At 41.1% G+C, this 21728-nt stretch overlaps 1 protein-coding gene across 1 annotated transcript; it reads left to right on the top strand.

Moving 5' to 3' along the window:
• Positions 1-873: 873 nt before the first annotated feature.
• On the top strand, positions 874-19963 carry LOC134622816 (interferon-induced very large GTPase 1-like; the record flags this gene model as incomplete). The annotated part of the gene is made up of 7 exons (XM_063468145.1): positions 874-957; positions 1073-1111; positions 5561-5592; positions 5677-8202; positions 13846-13912; positions 14052-14147; positions 19833-19963. Coding segments are annotated over exons 3-7 (2835 nt in total), but the record flags the coding sequence as incomplete, so codon positions are not given.
• Positions 19964-21728: the final 1765 nt, after the last annotated feature.

Raw genomic sequence — 21728 nt, 5'->3', positions numbered from 1 at the left:
GTTATGCCACCCGTCCATCGTGTATCCAGCATGGAAAGTACTTCCAAGGCACTCAGGCTCTCCCGAGCCGTGGCGTCTTGTTGAGAAGAGCGTGTCAATTGCATTCAGAGACCAGTTGATCATCTCCATAATTCTCTTTTAGGTTTTAGAAACAGACTGTGAGAGAGTGTTCCAGGGAAAAGTAAAAACACGAGACAAGACAATGACATAAGAAGCTAAGCAGGGAAGATAAGGGAGAGGAGAGGAGAAAAAGTGTGACCGCCTTCGCCGAGAGCCAAACGAGAAGTCATCTTAAGTAAGCTTTACTTAGTTTTTTTGAGGCAATGAGTTTGCATATTTTTTTTGAGTTCTGGAAACTACATAGGTTTTTACTCTGTACTCTAAGTGAATAAGTCGCCTTAACTTAGTCATCTTAAGTAAACTTTACTCAATTTTTTGAGGCAACGAGTTTACATGGTTTAGGGTTAGGGTGCCCTTTTCGGGACCCCTCAAAGCGCTTTACAAGACCATTATTCATTTACTCTCACATTCATACACTGGTGAAGGCAAACCACAGTTGTAGCCACAGCTGCCCTGGGGCAGACTGAGAGAGGCGAGGCTGCCATATCCCGCCATCAGCCCCTCTGGCCATCACCAGTTGTGAGGCGGGTGTCAGAGACAGACTGTGAAGTAGTTGTCCCAAGAAGACAACAGCACTTAAGAACCTAAGGCATTCTTCTACAGATTTCCAGTCAATTCTTTTTGAGCTCTCTGGACCTTTTCTTCTGCAAGTACAATGTATTTCATTTTCACAAGTCATATCTCTATCCAACCTTATAATGTGTTTTCTTTATTTCCATGTGAATGTTTTGTAAAGATGAGTAGCAGATGACATGGAGCTGTATAACGCCACAACGGAAGAAGGTGGAGGACAGCCTGAAATCAGACCTCAGACCCCACCTTTGAAATCTTACAAAGGTAACTAATCATTGATCCATTAATAAAATGTTGTTATTAAACAAACACGGATTATTAACCAAACATTAATTATATACAAGATATTCATCCTGTGTTTTCTTTTTCTTACTTCAAGAAGTTGCAGTAAATGAGAACAAGGGAAACACTATCCAAGGTAAGACAATATTGCCTGATTAGCTGTAAAATATATTTATATGACTATGTGGAAGCAATCTGATTTATAGTTGTACATATTGTGTCTGCTGGAAAATCTGAATTGTTGTTGTTCTTTTTAATTTGAGTGCTGATGCAAAGGTTTGGACACATTGGTTGATCAACTTTCTTTTTAGTTTTTACTGAGTTCTAAAAAAAACTTCAAATCAAATAAAATCAGATCATTTTTTTGTTACATCGCATGTGCAGGTAAACTGGTACAGCACATGCGAGTGAAATTCTTGTGTGCAAGCAACACAACCACACACACAAGCAACAGAGGTGTGCAAAATACAATACAATAACATAAGAACAAGCAAAATCTAAGAATGGGAAAATCTGAGAATGCCTTGTCCACCCCAGCTGAGAAACTCTGAAACCAGTCTTACTTGTTATCATCTATCGTCCATCTGGGCCTTACACAGATTTTCTGTCTGATTTCTCAGGCTTTTTTATCTGATTTAGTGCTCAGCTCAGATAAAATAATTATTGTGGGTGATTTTAACATTCATGTAGATGCTAAAAATGACAGCCTCCACATGGCATTTAATCTGTTATTACACTCAATTGGCTTCTCACAAAATGTAAAAGAACACACCCATCACTAATCACACTCTACATCTTGTTTTAACATATAGCTTAGAAATGGAACATTTAACAGTTCTTCCTGAAACCCGTCTCCTATCTGATCATTTCCAAATAACATTTACATTTACAATAATTGATTACACAGCAGTGGGGAGTAGACTTTATCACAGTAGATGTCTTTCTGAAAGCACTGTAACTAAGTTTAACAATATAATCCACCCACTGTTATCATCTTTAATGGCCTGTACCAACATAGAGCAGAGCAGCAACCTGAACGCTACTCCAACCGAGGTCGATTATCTATAATTTTATCTCCTCACTACATACGACTAAATGTAGCTCCTGTGAAAACTAAGGCCTCAAATCAGAAGTACATGACTCCGTGGTATAATTCTCAAACATGACAATGGTTAGAATTTTATTTGTGAAGAAGTTCATGAAGTTATTACTAGTTAACATTAAAGGGATTGTTGGCTCAACAGTGCTCTGACTTTTTGTCAGCCTGGCTAAGTGCTGAAGAGAAACCTAGTGTTGTTCTTATTTTCTTCAATCATTGATGAATACTAAGATGTTCTGGCTTTGCAGAGGGCTTTCTTATAAAACAACATACTATTTTTCCAGACTAAATGATGGTCTTCTAAATTTGTGTCATGCCATTTCCTCTCCTGCTTACAAGTTATCTGCTTTAAGCTACAGTAGAAAAAATTACACATAATCATCTCACACATGTAATGTTATCTACATCTACTATTATTACTACTTTTACTACTATGACTACTACTGCGTTTTTCAGTACTACTTTAGTATTGATATTCATTTAGAGTCTTTTTCTCCAATTGATCTTTCTGAGTTAACTTCAATAATTACTTCCTCCAAACCATCAACGTGTCTTTTAGACCGCATTCCTACAGAATTGTATCCAATTGAAGCCCAGACTTCCCTCTCCCCAGCCCCCTCCTCTGCCTTGTCTGTTGGAACACCAAGTCATTCCCAGGCCAGCCAAGAGATATACTCTCTCCAGTGTTTCCTGGGTCTGCCCCGGGGCCTGCTTCCGGTGGGACATGCCCCGAACACCTCACCCAGGAGGCATCCCTGTCAGATGCCCGAACCACCTCAATTTGCTCCATTCACTGTGGAAGAGAAGTGGCTCTAGTCTGAACCCTTCCTGGATTACTAAACTTCTCACCCTATCTTTAAGGGAGAGGCCAGCCACCCTTTGAAGGAAGCTCATATCCGCCGCTTGTATCCGCAATCTTGTTCTTTCGGTCACTACCCACAGCTCGTGACCAAAGTAAGGGTAGCATGCCCTCACTATACGTTTAGGCACACCAGGTCTGTCCAGTGTCCTCCCCCGCCACCTGATCCAACTCACGACCAGGTGGTGATCAGTGGACATCTCAGCCCCTCTCTCTACCCAAGTGTCCAGAACATATGGCTGCAGGTCTGGTGATACGATTTCAAAATCGATCATCGACCTGCGGCCTAGAGCATCCTGGTGGCACATGCACTTATGGACACTCTTATGTTCAAACATGGTGTTTGTTACGCCTAAAATGTGCTTTGCACACAAGTCCAGTAACAAAACACCACTCGGGTTTAGATACGGAAAGCCGTACCCCCCAATCATGCCCCTCCAAGTCTCGCTGACGGTACCGAAGTGAGCACTGACGTCTCTCAGTGGGACAACAGAGTCTCCAGGTAGAGCACCTTCCAGCAACCCACCCAGGGATTCTAAAAAGGCTGTGTACTCTGAACTGCCACTTGGTGCATAAGCACAGATGACAGTCAGGAGCCGTTCTTCGAGCTGAAGTCGCAGGGAACAAACCCTCTCATCCACCGGGAAGAACCCCAACGTACAGGCAGCAAGCTGAGGGGATATTAGAATATCCAACCCAGCCCACTGCGTCTCACCAGGGGAAACTCCAGACAAAGACAGAGTCCAGTCCCTCTCCAGGAGACTGGTTCCAGAGCCCAAGCTGTGCGTTGAGTTGAGCCTTACTATATCTAGCCGGTACCTCTCAACCTCACGCACTAACTCAGGCTCCTTCACCCACCAGAGAGGTGACATTCCATGTCCCAAATGCCAGTCTTGGGATCAGTCTGCCAGGGCCTCCACACCTGGCCGCCGCCTGGCACACCATGCACCCGACCCCTACGGCACCTCCTGCAGGTTGTGAGCCTGCAGGAGGATGGGCCCATGTCCCCTTTTCAGGCTGTGACCGACCGGTCCCCATGGACTAAGGCCCGGTGACCAGATACTCGCCCTCAGGCACGCTTCCCGGGCCTGGTTCCAGGGCAAGGCACTGGTTCCCCTGTCCTGGGCAGGGTAAACTGTTCCCTCGGTGATGTACTCATAAGGGTCTTCTGAATCGCTCTTCGTCTGGTCCCTGACCCAGGACCAATTTGCCATGGGAGACCCTACCATGGGGCAAAAGCACCTGGACAACATAGCCCCTGTGTCATGATCCTGAATCTTTTGACCCATGTTTTAAGTTTGAGTTTATTTTGATGTTTATGGTCTATTTTTAAGTTCATTAGGTTATCTAAGTTCATTTGTTTATTAGATTCCCCTTGTGTATCCAACTCCTGTTAAGTCTCCCTTGTCCTTCATGTGTTTCATGTTTGTGTTTCTTATGTTGTCATGTTTGCGTTTCATTATATTTCCCATTTTATTTTGAAAGAGGTTCTGTGTTCCTGTATTTTGTTTTACTCTTCCCCTATGGCATTGTTATGTTCATGTTGTGTCTACTCTGCCTTTCTGTCCCATGTTTCAGGTCCCTATGTTCTGTTCTCCCCAGTCTGTTAAGTTTACATGTCTTGAGTTCAGACAGTGTTTCCTGTTTTACTTCCACAGTCTATGTCCTATGTTAATGTTTCTAGTTTTGCTTCCCTTATCTCGTCCAGCCTAATTACTCCCAGCTGTGCTCTCCTCCTGTGGCTCATTCCCCCCTCGTTATCTCTCAGTGTATTTAAACCCCATGTTTCTCTTTGTCAGTGTTGCATCCTCCCTCATAGCTGTGTGATTTTTCCCTGTGGCTCCTTGTGCTTTAGTTTTCCCAGTTTAATTTAGTATTGTTTTTTGTGTCCCACTCCACGCCAGCAATAAAGCTGTGTTTTTTGAGTTTACTTTTGTTGTCTGCGAGTTTGCGTTTGGGTCCTACTCTTGCCTGCACACAGCTGTACTGTGACACCCTGGTGTCCCTGAAACACACAAACCCCTGCACCACGACAAGGTAGCGATTCGTGGAGTGGAGTTAATAGTTAAAACCTCACCACAACCACAACCCCTCCCTGAGCCTGGTTCTGCCGAAGGTTTCTTCCTGTTAAAAGGGAGTTTTTCCTTTATAATTATTTTATAGTTTAACAATTATATAACAATTATAATTATAATTGTTGGGAAAATAATAATTGTATAATTGTCATATAATTGTTTGGTTGGGATATGTACGTAGCATTCTCCCGCAAAACGCTACGTCCAGATGAACAGAATCAACTTTTGGAGACAATGGTCAGCCTCCACCTGAAAACTTACATAAGACAAACATCACAGAGTACAAACAACTCCACCGCCTGGTGTGGTGAATGAAAGCATCACATGGCAACATTGACCTGGTTCATTTGTTCCACATCCTGTCAGATTTCTCCATGGGCTCACAAGCAGTAGAAAAAATAACCACTTCTTTACATTTAGAATGATCTTTCCTCAACACTGGTTCAGTTTTGAAGTTGCACTGTAATAACACTGAGTTGTTAATTTCACCTGTTGCTGTTCCTGTTCCGACAGTCACATTATCTGACTTCCTGCTTCACTTTTATCTTTCAGGTCCCTCAGATGATGACATGAGTGGAAAGAGGGTAGGAAAGTCCACAAGCTCTTAAAGACTATTTCCATGTTATCGCTTGTTAAAATAGTGTGTATTTATTTGTTTTTTTCTGCAGTCAGTGGAGTTTCTAGATGAAATCACCAGTAAGAGGCCGTGTCAAAGGCAAACTGAGAAACTGTTTGCTAGACTTCACCTTCAGGATAAACTTACACAGAAGCTGTCACCAAAAGAGTTTCTTCACTTCTGTCCATCTGTGACACAGCACCATGTCACATCTGAGAAAAATCTGGCTTACATGTTTCTCCACAGACTAATGATGTTGGACTACAGGGCCAGATATATTTCTGTGAGACCAGACAGTCCTGAGGGCACAGACCCAAAGTCTAGTCCAGTGACTGACATCAGTGACTGGGACACTTTTTTGAGCACCATTGTAGACACTCATCAAAAAGAACAGACGCGTGTGCATCCAATGGATGTTCAGATGGCAGTATTTCACTGTTCAGACAGCTTCCTTAAACAGATGATCGTTACAAAGCTCTCTCAGTGTCAGTATGCCTTACCTTTGCTTGTTCCTGACCCAGTCACAAAGGACATTGAGTGTCCTCTATGGACTTTCAGACAGATAACAAAAACCTGGATGGTGAGTCAGATCAAAGATGGTGCATGCATCATCACCGTGAAGAGTAGTCCAGTCTGCAAAGCCCAGACACCCTTGGTGTCATTTTTCCGCCTGGGTTCTCTTTCATTGTCTAAATCTCAGCTGATGAATGCTTTGATCAACGACTGTCACAATACCTTCTTCCACAGAAACTGCCTAGGAAGCACAAGGTCTCGCCATCTGATGGATGGTGTGGCAGAGATTGCCTGGTACTGCCCTGCTGGAAAACCCACTGATGCCTTCAGTGACTGCATTGCATTTTGTAATCTTCATGGTGATGCCCTGCAGGTTAAAAAACAGCGCGACATACTGATTGAAAAGTCCTCCATCAACGTTTTTCTTGTTGAATCTTTCCAAAAAGATGAAGAAAGCAGATCACTTCTGTTAGACCTCTTAGAGTCTCATAAGCCTCTCATTTTTATCATTGAAGATTACAGCTGTGATATTGTAAGAGCAAAAAAGAGAAAATACAAAATGGGTCTGAAAGGCAGAAACCAGCCAGATGTATCCGAACAACTGAAAACAATCATTAGAGAAGTTTTATCTTCTGCAGATGGACCCAGCTCACAACCATTGTTTCAACTTGAATCTATGGATTCAATCTCTGGAATTACAGTGGATGAACATGGGGAAGCCTGTAAGAGAGGCAGATTTGCTGCTTCAGAAATAATGGAGCTGATTACAAAGGAGAACACTGATATCTCAAAGATCAATCATCTCAGAGGAGACTCTGAAAATGAGAAAAGTGAAAATCAGCAGGAAACAATGGAAGAAAGTCAGAAACAATGTGGTGCCTTCTACAGTAAACTGTTCATTAAAACCCATTCAGCGCTAGCACCAATAGAAAGAGAGTATTTCCTGAAATGGACTCAGATCTTATTGGACGACCACTCCACAGAGAATTTTTCTTCTGTTCTTCATAGTCTTGGTGAAAATTGTTTTGAGGTATTACCTATAGGGAATAAACATGACAAATCAGATATTGCATTCAAGAACCAAACTGAGATGGAAGACATATCCAAAAAACTGCCTTCTGGATCCTTCAGGTTGGAGCACATGTTCAGGGAAATGGTACATATCTGTGACTGTTGTGAATATCCTGACTTGACTGCAGAGCTGATGATATCAGGACACCCAGTGAAGCTTATAGATGGTGATGCAGGTCACCTGCCTTTAAAAGGGATCTCAAGTCTCTTAGAGAATGTCATCCAGAAACTGGGGGACAAGAGAGTTTTTGTGTTGTCTGTTTTGGGACTAGAAAGCCCAGAGAGGGGTGGAAGACCAACCATGCTTAACACCATGTTGGGACTGCAGTCTGCAGTTGGTGCTGCTGGCAGATGCACAAAGAGTGCCTTCATGCAGCTGCTCCAAGTGTCAGAGGTGATGAAGAAAGACTTTGGGACTGACTATGTTCTAGTGGTTTACACTGAAGAATTGCAGGGTCTTGAATTGGAAGATGGCACAACTCCCCAACATGGCAATAAACTGGCAACATTTCTTGTTAGTCTAGGAAACATGACGTTGATTAACATAATTGGAGCAGATCTATTGAGGATACAAGTCATTCTGCAGATTGTTCAGACTATGATGAGGATGAAGAAGGTTCAACTTTCTCCCAGATGTCTGTTTGTTCACCAAAATGTTACAGATGTACCAGCAGAGAAGAAAATGGATGAAAGAAAACTCTTACAGAAAAAACTGGACCAAATAACCAAACTCGTCAAAGCGAAGGAGTTTGAATCAGAGTGCTTCACTGATGTCACTCAATTTGATATACAGATAGACGTGAAATATTGTGAGCACTTGTGGGAGGGCACCCTGCCCATGTCTCCTCCAAATCCAGGTTACAGTGAGAGCCTCCAAGACTTGAAGAACAACATCTGTAAAGCTTCTAAGTCTGCTGGTATCACTCTGTCACAGCTTATAATGAAAATTAAGGATGTGTGGAACGCCCTTCTGAATGAATCTGACAAGTCAGAGGTAAGTTATTCTTTCTATAGAAAACAGCAAAACCTAAGAAGAAATGTGATAAAGTAATGAAATGAAATTCTGTTAAAGCATTGTTTTAAACACCCTCATAAACATAGGAAAAAACAAAACAAAAAACAAAGTATTGTGGTCACTGAATGCTACCTTTTCCATGACAATTATGTGTTTTATTACATTATACAGAGCCATTGTCTGTTTGGTTCTTTTTATTGTTTGTACTTATTTGGCCAACAGTCTTACTCAGCTGAGCATGAAAATTGACCAAACTACATCAAAATATACTTCTTGATGAAATATTGCACCATTAATTAGATTATAAAGTTAAGTTTGTCTGTATGCCTGCTTACAATGAAGCATGAACATCTAAATTTATAAGTTCAGGATGCATTCACTGCTCGTGTTCAAAGCCTCTTGTCGTCTTCCAGGCTGGGGAGGGTGGGTTTGGAGATAAGGCCTGGTTCACATTGTGTAGACATCATGTTCTTCTGTCTTTTATAGCTGTCAAGCAAAGTGGTGCATTATAACAAATCCACTGATGCAGGGTTTTCTAGTACAAAACTAACTAAAACTACAAAAAGTGTGACTCACTAGGAACCGTTTATGTGGCTAAGTCCTGCTTTATTGATGGACAATTAATGAATGCTGGTCTATATTACTGCTGGCTTTGGTGATCCATCTGTAATGTTCTCACCTGTTTCATACTTAAAGTTCAAAAGGAATCAAAACTCTGCTCTTACTGGTTTATTTTCCAAAACCAGTAATTTCAACCATTTTTGGGGGCTACACCCAAAAATTACCGATATGTTTCCAACGTTAGTCACCTACAGGGAGCAGTAGACAACTAGAATATAATGTAATTAGACTGATTTTAAAATCAAATAAATCTTTATACAACCACATCAACCATATAAGATTCTTATTGTGAAATGAGCTTCCAGCTGGTTTCATGATGAGCATAAAGTAAAAGCATATAGTAAGGGCTGGATCTGGTGGCCCTGAATCCTACCTTAGTTATGCTTAAATAGGTCTTGGATGCTGGGGGATTCCCATGATCTATTGAGTGTTTAATCTTCATTCACTATGTGTTTAAGTAACGTCCTGATGACACCCAGTTTGTGCTCGAGCGGATGATAAGAGTCAAAACTTAATGTGGTGGTTTATGTGTATGAGTTGGTTTATGGTAAATATACACTTTTAAATGTCCCTCATTACTGATGGAAATCTCACAGTCTAATAAGCCTAACCTTTCAAAGCCACTTTTCATACCCTCCCTGTTGAATTTGATGTGTTGGTCCACCGAGTTACTGTGATCAGTGAATTCTAGTACGTCCTGAGATTTAATCTTGTACCAGGTGTCAACCACATACCTGAACCAATGACTTAGTGGTGTTGCAGGGTCGGATAACAAAGCCCTCTTTACCACTTTTTCCATGTACAATTTGGCCAAAGTGGGTAAAACTGGGGATCGCAAGGCACACCCATGTTTTTTTTTTTCCCTGTAGTACTCACCCTTTGTATGGGAAAGAAGTGGAATTAAGACACAGTTCCAAAAGCAAATTCACTCGGTCGGTGCTGAGATTGGTCCCGTTGCTGAGGTTGGGGTAATCATGTAATTTCTTACAAACTACATCCAACACTTCAGTTACTGGAATGCAAGTGAAGAGAAATGTAACATCGATACCATCACTCATTGTTTAGTGTGCAGAGCTACAGTGTACAGCATTGTGCAAAACTTCCTTGGATATTGGATGCTTTGTTTCTGATCTTATGTCCAGTACTTGTACCTAACCACATTCAGAGAAAGGGAAAAAAATCCAGCAAAGACCTGACACAGGACCTGAGTGATGCATGTGGACATTTAGCTGGTCTATCTACTGTTCACTTAATACCACGAAAAGTATCATCAGAGTTTTATCCGTCATGCAATAACATCTTGAATCATCTGATTGGCAGCATCTTCATGTTTCAGCATGACAATGATCCAAAAATACACTACCAGCACAGTAAAGGCATACCTTGACAGAAACAAACAGTGGAACACAATCAGTCATAGAGCCCTGACCTCAGCATTGCTGAAGCAATGTAGGATCATCCTGACAGAACAGAACAAAAAGCAGAAACATCAAAAGAAGACCGTTGGATGCTGTCGTATCGAAACTCAGACCCCGCTGACTCAGAGACTTATTCCCGTGAAGGAAAGAAAGCCAGGCAACAGCGATCGATTGATTTACTTGCGCAAGGGAGGCCTCGTCAGTATCTCAGGAACGCACTTCAAATCCTATCACAAAATAACCTCGAAAACACAGTTGCAACATACACAACAGTTTACACAAGCACCTCCCACCGTAAAACCCCGCTATGGCTCTAAAAGACAAGGCACTATGTGTGTCTGTGTGTCTGTGTGTGTGTGTGTGTGTGTGTGTGTGTGTGTGTGTGTGTGTGTGTGCACCTGTAAGCACATGTGTGCCTGTGCAAGAACGTGTGTGTGAATATGTGTGTGTTTGTATGTGAATTAGTATGTGTCATGGGGGGGTGTTTGTGTAATCTCCTGCTCACCAAAAGGATCATAAAAGCAGGAAGCTTACCACACAACAAACAGATCTTTCAGAAAGGATGTGCCTACAATAAAACCTCAACCCAGCACCAGAGTGGGTGGAGAGATGGTCAGAGACAAAGGAATGTCTTTGATCCTACTGCTTGAACTAAGACTTCACAAATTTAAGAAACACAATGACAACATTTAACAATTTGACTCAAACAGATGACCTTTAAGAAACACAGAGAACTATTCCTAAAGATCCTTAAAAAAGTTAGAGAAAATTGCCTCACAGAATTTAGGCTGAGCTGTACGATACATATGCTCACACCAAATATACATTTTTAATAGTATTAAAAGGTAAATTGTGAATTTATTTTTTCTGTTTTCAGTTTTATTTGTCATATACAAGGTTGTACAGGGTCAGTACTGCAATTAAATATGTTTGACGAGCAGAAGACAAGTCTCTCAGCAGTGTAATGCAATATAATCTTGAGCTTGAGGGTCTGTGTAGTATCTTTAGCTGTTCCTAGGACTGCGCTCTTCTGGACAGAGATCTCTGATGTTGTTCCTCGGATCTGCTGGAGCAACTCGCCCAGCTTGGGAGTCACTGCATCTAGCGCTCCAATCACCACTGAGACTACTGTTACCTTCACCCTCCACATCTTCTCAAGCTATTCCCTGATCCCTTGGTATTTCTCAAGCTTCTCACTTTCCTTCTTCCTGATGTTGCTGCCATTCGGAACCACTACGTCAATCCCTATGGCCGACTTCTTTTGTTGGTCTACCATCACTATGTCCAGTTGGTTAGCCACCACCATTTTGTCTCCCTGTATCTGGAAGTCCTACAGGATCTTAGGGCAGTCATTCACACCATCCTAGGGGGTGTCTCCCATTTTAGTTGCAGCTTTCTTAGCGGCCTCTTCATTGTTCCCATTTGCCTGTGGGATCCCCAGGAACTTGTAACTGTCTTCAATGTCTGCAATGTTTAATTTAATTTAATTTAATTTAATTTAATTTAATTTAATTTAATTTAATTTAATTTAATTTAATTTAATTTAATTTATATAGCGCCAAATCACAACAACAGTCGCCTCAAGATGCTTTATATTGTAAGGTAGACCCTACAATAATACATCAGTGTTGCCCTCTGGTGGTTGGATCCCCTCACTTCTGACTCCTTTCCCTCTCTTTGTTATCATCTGACTACACTTCTCCAGTCCAAACGACTATTCCGATGTCAATGCTGTATATCCTGGTGGTGTGGATCAGTGAATCGATGTCTCATTCACTCTTGGCATACAGGTTGATAACATCCATGCACAAGAGGTGGCTGACACCATCTCCATTCCATCTCACTGAGGGGGTTCTAGCCCATGCAGAACAGCAATTGGGTGATGTTAACTCTGAGGAATCTGAAGTTAATGAGCCTTTCGACCTTGACACCATATAGGTGGATGGGCTGATGTTCCCCAAATGGTCGTTTCCAGTATCCAATATCATTTCCCTTGTTTTGCTGACCTTGTGAGACAGGTTATTATCCAGAAACCACTGGTACAGCGCCATCACCTCCTCTCTATAGGCCGTCTCATCGTTGTCAAAGATAAAGCATCCGCAAACGTGATATTGGTGTTGGACCTATGTTTAGCGGCAGAGAATACAGGAGTGGGCTAAGCACACATCCCTGTGGCATTCCTGTGTTTAAAATGAGTGATGAGGAAGCGTGCAAACCAACTCTCACCACCTGAGGCTTTTTTGTGAGGAAGCTGAGAATTGATCTTCAGATAGGTGTTCCCAGCCCAAAGTCGATGAGCTTCAAGGCAAGTTTTGATTGGATGATGGTGTTAAATGCCGACCTGTAGTGGATGAAGAGTATTCTTGCATATGTATTCCCTTTTTCCAGGTGTGTGAGGGCAATGTTCATTGTCAGGGCAAAGGCATCCTCTGTGGCTCTGTCAGGGAGAATCCAGCATGTCAGGGAAAGAGGATGTTCTGGTTCTTACATAGTGTTTTTCTACTCTACAGGAAAACTCAAAACTCTTTATACAGCATGCTCCATTCAGCTATTTATACATGCGCTTTTTTTCTATGCATTCACACTCTGATGGACGCACCAGAGAGCAACTTGGGGTTAGTATCTATTAAAATTATACAATCTGTTTTAAAAGGGGTATTTTAATCTAATTTTATTCATATAGCCCCAAATCACAACAACAGATCCCTCAAGGCACTTTATATTGTAAGGTAACGACCCTACAATAATACCAGGAAAACGGAAAACCTCAGCAATCACATGACCCTCTATGAGCAAGCACTTTGGGAACAGTGGAAAGAAAGAACTCTAACAGGAACTTTAACAGGAAGAAACCTCCAGCAGAACCAGGATTAGAACAGGAGCGATCAAGGAGCCATCTGAGAGACCAGTTGTGGATGAGAGGAGGAACACAGGACAAAGTAAAGCTGTGGAAAAGAGCCAGAGATTAATAATAACAAATAATTAAATGCAGCGATGTGTATGAACACATAGTAAGTGAAGAAGAAATACTCAACGCACCATGGGAATCTGCCAGCAGCTTACACCTATTGCAGCATAACTAAGGGAAGATTCAGGCTCACCTGATCCAGCCCTAACAGGGTATCACTCACATGGCTGGTGAGCTGCATCTCACCAAAGTTGACCTTTTGTTTATATGGTATGCTGTATGAATTAAAAATTAAAATAAGCAGTTTCAAGTTTTGCCGTAAATACTGTGCTAAGTGTAAATTACATATACATCTGTTTTTAACATATCTGTCTGCTAAACAACATAAATAATGATTAAAAGTTTTGTGTAGGACGTAAAATCCCAAATCCCTGAATCTGGGGACACAGTAAAAACATTTGTAAATCTCTTTAACCCATATCTTATTACCATATTTTCATTAGCAAAGTCAGAAACATTTGAAACCACATTCAATAAAGTGCATCACGACGCTTAAACACGATCAAACTTTACCCATAAAATGATGGAATGAAAACACTCCACTAAACTATCAGCACTGTTACAAGTTGCTTCTGTTTGCTTCTGAATACACATTTTCATGTTTTTTAAATGCAGATGCCAGAAGAAGTGATTGAAGTCCTTGAAAAATTAAGGCCTATGGTAACACAAGAATGTTTTCAGTGTATGTACGGCTACACACATTTGATGAGTTCAAAAATAAAACTTATTCTTCTATTTATGTTTTTTTTATATAAATACTATTATTATGTGTATGTCATTTATCATGTGAAATGTTGTGACTGTGTGTGTTTTCCTTGTAGATGCTGAAGATTCGTTGAAGAAGAAGTCAGTTAACCAGAATGAACTAATGAAGCTCTGCAGTCATTTTGTGGAACAATTCGAACAAGCACACAAAGGTGAGTTTGAAGCTAACATTAACATGTTAGTACAAATATAAATCTCTTATTAAAGTTTTACTTTTGAAATGTTGAGTACATACACTTGATGGCACCATGTTTCTGTCACGGTCCTGAGTCTGTGGACTCAGTGTTTTTCTGTGTGTATTAGTTATCTTTTATTTCATGATATGTTTATTAGTTTCTCGGTTTTGATTTCTGTCTCTAGTATTCCTAGCTCCTTAGTTCCTTAGCGTTTCCTGTGTTCTAGCGCTTAGGTTGTGGTTCTGTGCTACTTCAATTCAATTCAGTTCAATTCAATTCAATTCAATTCAGTTCAATTCAATTCAATTCAATTCAATTTTATTTATATAGCGCCAAATCACAACAAAAGTCGCCTCAAGGTGCTTCATAGATACAGAAAAAAACCCAACAATCATATGACCCCCTATGAGCAAGCACTTTGGCGACAGTGGGAAGGAAAAACTCCCTTTTAACATGAAGAAACCTCCAGCAGGATAAGACAGGATAAACTTCTGTTTAGTGTACAGTCATTTCTGCCATGTGTGTTCCCTTTGTTCTCTGTCAGCTGTATCCCCTAGTCAAGTCCGTGTCTGTTATGTTTCCTGTTTTACTTTGAAAGTCTGTGTACTCTGTCAATGTGTTGAGTTTTGCTTCCCCTTTGTCTTGTCATGTCAGATTACTCCCAGCTGTGCTCTCCTCCTGTTTGACATTCCCTAATCCCTTCAGTATGTATTCAAGCGCTGTGTTTTTTCCCTGCCAGTTGTTGTGTCCTCCATGTTAGTTGTGTGTGTATCCTTTGTTTGGTACTGTCAGGACAGGTCAGGTCATGCCACGTTTTCCCCAGTCTAGTTAAATTCTTCTAAGTTTTGTTCTCTGTATTGCCGAGCTTATTGCCATCAAATAAACCTGCCACCTTAAGTTAATGTTTCATCCCAGAGTCCTGCACTGGGGTCCAGCCACTGCCAGCCGCAAAACTCACCATGATAGTTTCACTTAAATTGTGAGAAGATTATCTGTTAAACTGCTTGTGTGAGAAAAACTTCAACACATTAGAGGCACCATCATTTAAAAATGTATGTTACTTTAAAAGATTTAAGTAAAAATACAAGATGCAGACAGGATTTAACAAAAAGCAAGTGAGGAAACTGCGACCCTGGAGGTTCCTGTTGGTGGCGCTGTCACTTGGTGTTCCCTCTCTCTGCGGTAGAGTGTCACTTCCTGTTTCAATCTAGGCTTCGGTTCCCCTTTTACCTCTTTCAAAAAATAAACGGCTGTGATTGGTGCCTTCCGTCCACCAATCACAGCCGAGCCCCTGCACAGGTGAATTATACACACATTAAGAAACAAACAAACCAACAACACACGCACATAACAGATAGACTTCAGTTTTCAGATAGACTCTTAATAAATCTGCAACTTATGTCAAGTCTTTTCTTGAAGATTATAGTCTAACGGATCCCTGGCGGTTTCTGTTTCCTACTGGTAGAGACTATTCTTTCTTCTCACATGTACATCACACCTACACTAGAATAGATTATTTTTTCATTGACAATTTGCTAATTAATAGTATAAGATCCTGCAGCTATGAAAGTATTACTGTCTCGGATCATGCCCCCCTTGTGCTCAAAATAGCATTTCAAGGCTGCAACTCTGTGAGAAAGCTCTGGAGATTGGATCCATTGCTGCTCACGGATGAACAATTTGTTTCTAACATCTCTTCTAAAGTTAAAATTTTTCTTAACGAGAATAGAACACCTGGTATGCCAAACAGGACGGTGTGGGAAGCCCTGAAGGCATCTCTGAGAGGAGAAATCATCTCAGTGGCAGCATTTAAAAGACAGTGTGCACAGCGGGAACAGAGGCTTATTTCAGACCAGATTTTAAACATCGACAGGCAGTACGCTCAGTCACCATCACCAGCACTATATAAAGAACGCTTAAGTTTACAAACCAAACTCAATCTACTTTCCACTCGACAAGTGGAAGGATGTCTGATTAGGAATAAGAGCGATTTTTACGAACATGGTGGAAAGACCGGTAAGCTTTTGGCCACTCAACTGCGTGGTATTAGGGCTAAACAAATTATAACTGGCGTAAAGGCGGACAATGGAGTGGTGATTAGGGATCAGAAGGTGATTAATGACATTTTTTCTTCATTTTACTCTAAGTTATATACATCAGAGTCTACTGTTAATGTAAAAGATTTACATGGTTTCTTTGACTCCATTGATATTCCCTTGCTCTCCCCAGAGCTCAGACAGACTCTGGAAGCCCCTATCTCAAAGGCGGAAATTCAGGCGGCAATAACATCTATGCAAGCTGGGAAATCTCCTGGTCCTGATGGATTTTCTGCAGACTTTTATAAAAAATTCTCGGACGATTTGGCTCCTTTCCTTTGCGAAGCTTTTACAGAGTCGCTAGACTCTGGGGCACTTCCTTCATCATGCTACCAGGCCTGTATCACAGTGTTACTTAAGAAGGGCAAGGACCCGACTGACTGTGCTTCTTATAGGCCTATATCTCTGTTAAACACGGATGTTAAAATTCTGTCTAAGCTACTGGCGCACAGACTGGAAAAAAATCTACCTGCTATAATCTCTCCCGACCAAACTGGCTTTATTAAAAATCGGCATGCCTTTTTTAACATACGGCGACTTTTTAATATTATCTATGCCCCTGGCCATGTCGTGCCTGAATGCCTTATTGCTATGGATGCAGAAAAAGCATTTGACAGGGTGGAGTGGGAATATTTGTTTTTTACTTTAGAAAGGTTTGGAATGGGCCCCTTTATTTTGCTCATGGATTAAACTTCTTTACGCAAGCCCCACGGCTTCAGTGGTAACTAACTGTCACTACTCTGACTATTTTAAGCTCCACCGCGGAACGAGACAGGGCTGCCCTTTAAGCCCATTGCTTTTTGCCCTTGCAATTGAGCCATTAGCAATTGCAGTCCGTGGCAGTGGGGACATAAAAGGCATATGGAGGGGGGGGGATTGAGCATAGAGTTTCACTGTATGCTGATGACCTTCTCTTATTTCTTTCCAACCCGCTTACCTCCTTACCTGCTGTACTTAATATACTGAACGGTTTCAGTCAGCTCTCTGGATACAAAATTAATATGAATAAGAGTGAACTGTTTTTGATTAATGAGAGGGCTCGAAATCTGGATTTGGTAAATGTTCCCTTTAAAATAGTCACAGATCACTTTGATTACCTTGGAATAAGTGTCACAGAGCAATTTAATTGTTTGTTTAAGAAGAATCTCCTCCCCCTGCTGGAACAGTGCAAGTATATGTTGTCTAGATGGTCCCCATTATCCTTATCTTTAATAGGTAGGATTAATTCAGTGAAAATGATGCTACTTCCAAAATTCTTATATGTCTTTCAATGCCTCCCTATCCTGATTCCAAAATCCTTTTTTAAATCTTTAGACTCACTAATCACTTCATATATTTGGAATGGCAAAGCTCCCAAATTGAAGAAATCTATTCTTCAAAGGCCCAAGTCGGTTGGAGGTTTAGGCCTACCCAATTTCCAGTACTATTATTGGGCCGCCAAAATTAGGTGTTTGTTATATTGGAGACACTATCATCTCGAACCGTCACCACCAGTTTGGGTTGCCATGGAGTCATATTCAAGTGGGAATATTTCTCTACCTGCAACTTTAGGTTCATCACTCCCTTTGGCATCGCCTCTACCCAGTAACAATAGAGTTGTCCAGCAGTCTCTTAGGATTTGGTCTCAGTTTAGGCAGAGTCTGGGTCGCCGGGCTTTCTCACTTCAAAGTCCAGTTGCAGCAAACCACTTATTTGTTCCCTCAATGGCAGATAATGCTTTTCATATCTGGCATAGAAAGGGCCTAAAATCCTTTGCAGACTTATATGAAGACAGACAATTTGTAAGTTTCTCTCAAATATCCACCAAATTTGGCATAGCTGCAGCTCAGTTTTTTCGCTTTTTACAGGTCAGACATTACGTGCAGAGTGTGACAGCAGAATTCCCCCAAATTCCTCTGCACAACCCAGTAGATGATTTTTTAATGGTCAACCCAACCTCAAGGGGTATAATATCAGCCCTCTATAGCTTAATTTCCAATTTACAATGCTCTTCAATAGCTGCTATCAAATCTAAATGGGAACAGGACCTTACCTTTCATATTACGGATGAACTGTGGGACTCTATCCTTGGTCAGGTTCACAATATATCAATGTGTGCTCAACATACACTTATCCAATTTAAGATAGTTCATCGGGGGCATTGGTCCAGGGATAGGCTGGCACATATATATCCAGGGGTGGACCCAGCCTGTATAAGTTGTGGGGGTGCTCCTGGTACATTGTTTCATATGTACTGGTCCTGTCCTTCGTTGTTCACCTTTTGGAAATCTGTTTTTCATACGATGTCTGAAGTCGTGCAACATCAAATTGAACCAGAGCCACTCTGTGCTATGTTTGGTGCGGTCCAGAATTTGAATCTGTCCAACTCCAGACTCAGAATATTAAACTTTTCATTACTGCTGGCCAGGAGAGCTATTTTGCTGAAATGGAAAGACTCTTCTCCCCCTTCACACACACAATGGCTAAAAGATGTAATGTCCTGTATGGATTTAGAAAAAATTAGATATACAGTTCGAGGGTCTAAAAATAAATTTTATAAACTGTGGTCTCCCTTTCTGGACTTTTTTGAAAGGCCCTCAACTATTACTGAGTAGTCCAAGGAAACACCCCCCCCCCCCCCCCCCCCGCTCATTTTTTTTTGTTTTTTTGTTTTTGTTTTTTTTCCTTATATGAGCCTATTTGTTGTTTTTCATTTTTGTTTGTTCTTTTGTTTTTGTTTTGTTGGGCTGCCAATTATTTGTTGTTTTAAGGGTTAGGGTGGGAATAAGATTCTGAAAATTCTGAAGCATTTTTTTTTTTGTATACATTATATTGAAACCTTTGTTTAATAAAAAGACTTTTGAAAGACTTCAGTTTTCAGGCCCCTCTTCTTTGGAACAAGCTTGCAGTTTGGATTCAGGAGACAGTCACCATCACTACTTTTAAGATTAGGCTTCAAACTTGCTGCTACTTTAATCCTGCTGCTACTTTTTTCTAAAGCATAGAGTTAGGACTGGACCAGGTGACCCTGAATCCTCTCTTAGTTATGCTGCACCAGACTGCAGTGAATTGTACCTGTTATTAATCTCTGGCTCTCTTCCACAGCATATCTTAATACTGTTTTGCTTCTCTCACCCCAACCGTTCATAGCAGATGGCCACCTCTCCCTTAGCCTGGTTCTGCCCGAGGTTTCTTCCTGTTAAAAGGGAGATTTTACTTCCCACTGTCGCCAAAGTGCTTGCTTATAGGGGGTCATTTGATTGTTGTTTTTGTTCTCTGTATCTATTATTGTAGGAGATACTGTACAGTATAAAGTGCCTTGAGGTGACTGTTATTGTGATTTGGCACTATATAAATAAAATAAAATTGAATTACATTGAATTGAAAAAGGAGACGCATAGAAACAGTGCTCTAAAACATTAACAAAGAACATTAACAAAGATAAAAATGATGAAAAAGAACAAAGTATATGATAGAGAATATTTTATTTTAAAAGTCTCAAATTCCCTGCAGAGTGCAGGGTCAGAGGTCAGGTTAAACAGTGATGAATTATCACAAATCACCTACTATCATGTATCTGTTTTAGGAAAAAGTCAGAAATCATCCTCATCACGTTCATGGATTCGACCCACAGTCAGGGTCTACACTGTTTGTACTGGTCGGACCTTTGGTGCTGATGCATCCATACTGGAACAAGTGAACCAAAAGTCAATGGAGGTTCAGCTGACTAGCTTGGAGGAATGTGACATCATCATCGTCTTCTGTCCAATCACGTCTCGTATTGTATCAGATCTGGCAGCAGCACTGACAAGAGAGGAAGGTAATAACGAGATTTTCCATTAGATTAGATTAGTTGCAGAATGTGTGTAGAAATATAGCATATAAACATATACACATATATAAATACAGTGACATATATAAATACAAAGCATACAGGGAGTGCAGAATTATTAGGCAAATGAGTATTTTGTCCACATCATCCTCTTCATGCATGTTGTCTTACTCCAAGCTGTATAGGCTCGAAAGCCTACTACCAATTAAGCATATTAGGTGATGTGCATCTCTGTAATGAGAAGGGGTGTGGTCTAATGATATCAACACCCTATATCAGGTGTGCATAATTATTAGGCAACTTCCTTTCCTTTGGCAATATGGGTCAAAAGAAGGACTTGACAGGCTCAGAAAAGTCAAAAATAGTGAGATATCTTGCAGAGGGATGCAGCAGTCTTAAAATTGCAAAGCTTCTGAAGCGTGATCATCAAACAATCAAGCGTTTCATTCAAAATAGTCAACAGGGTCGCAAGAAGCGTGTGGAAAAACCAAGGCGCAAAATAACTGCCCATGAACTGAGAAAAGTCAAGCGTGCAGCTGCCAAGATGCCACTTGCCACCAGTTTGGCCATATTTCAGAGCTGCAACATCACTGGAGTGCCCAAAAGCACAAGGTGTGCAATACTCAGAGACATGGCCAAGGTAAGAAAGGCTGAAAGACGACCACCACTGAACAAGACACACAAGCTGAAATGTCAAGACTGGGCCAAGAAATATCTCAAGACTGATTTTTCTAAGGTTTTATGGACTGATGAAATGAGAGTGAGTCTTGATGGGCCAGATGGATGGGCCCATGGCTGGATTGGTAAAGGGCAGAGAGCTCCAGTCCGACTCAGACGCCAGCAAGGTGGAGGTGGAGTACTGGTTTGGGCTGGTATCATCAAAGAAGAGCTTATGGGGCCTTTTCGGGTTGAGGATGGAGTCAAGCTCAACTCTCAGTCCTACTGCCAGTTTCTGGAAGACACCTTCTTCAAGCAGTGGTACAGGAAGAAGTCTGCATCCTTCAAGAAAAACATGATTTTCATGCAGGACAATGCTCCATCACACGCGTCCAAGTACTCCACAGCGTGGCTGGCAAGAAAGGGTATAAAAGAAGAAAAACTAATGACATGGCCTCCTTGTTCACCTGATCTGAACCCCATTTAGAACCTGTGGTCCATCATCAAATGTGAGATTTACAAGGAGGGAAAACAGTACACCTCTCTGAACAGTGTCTGGGAGGCTGTGGTAATTGGAATGGGTATATATTTGGTTTTTGTTAAGTTGCCTAATAATTATGCACAGTAATAGTCACCTGCACACACAGATATCCCCCTAAAATAGCTAAAACTAAAAACAAACTAAAAACTACTTCCAAAAACATTCAGCTTTGATATTCACGAGTTTTTTGGGTTCATTGAGAACATGGTTGTTGTTCAATAATGAAATTATTCCTCAAAAATACAACTTGCCTAATAATTCTGCACTCCCTGTATAATAGGAATAAATAGGAATAGAAATACTGTTGTGAGTCTATTGCAGTATTAAATATAAAAAAAGAAACATTGCACAGTGAAAAGGACACTACAGCTTAGTTGTTCCCACCCTCCTTTGTCCCCCTGTTTCCCCGCTCTCTTCCCTCCAGCGAGGAGTTAAACAGTATGATGGCATGG

This window comes from Pelmatolapia mariae, linkage group LG3_W (genome assembly GCF_036321145.2).
Source record: "Pelmatolapia mariae isolate MD_Pm_ZW linkage group LG3_W, Pm_UMD_F_2, whole genome shotgun sequence".
Classification (NCBI taxonomy): Eukaryota; Metazoa; Chordata; class Actinopteri; order Cichliformes; family Cichlidae; genus Pelmatolapia; species Pelmatolapia mariae.
Note: the sequence above shows the minus strand (reverse complement) of the source record. Positions and strands in the feature narration are given on the sequence as shown.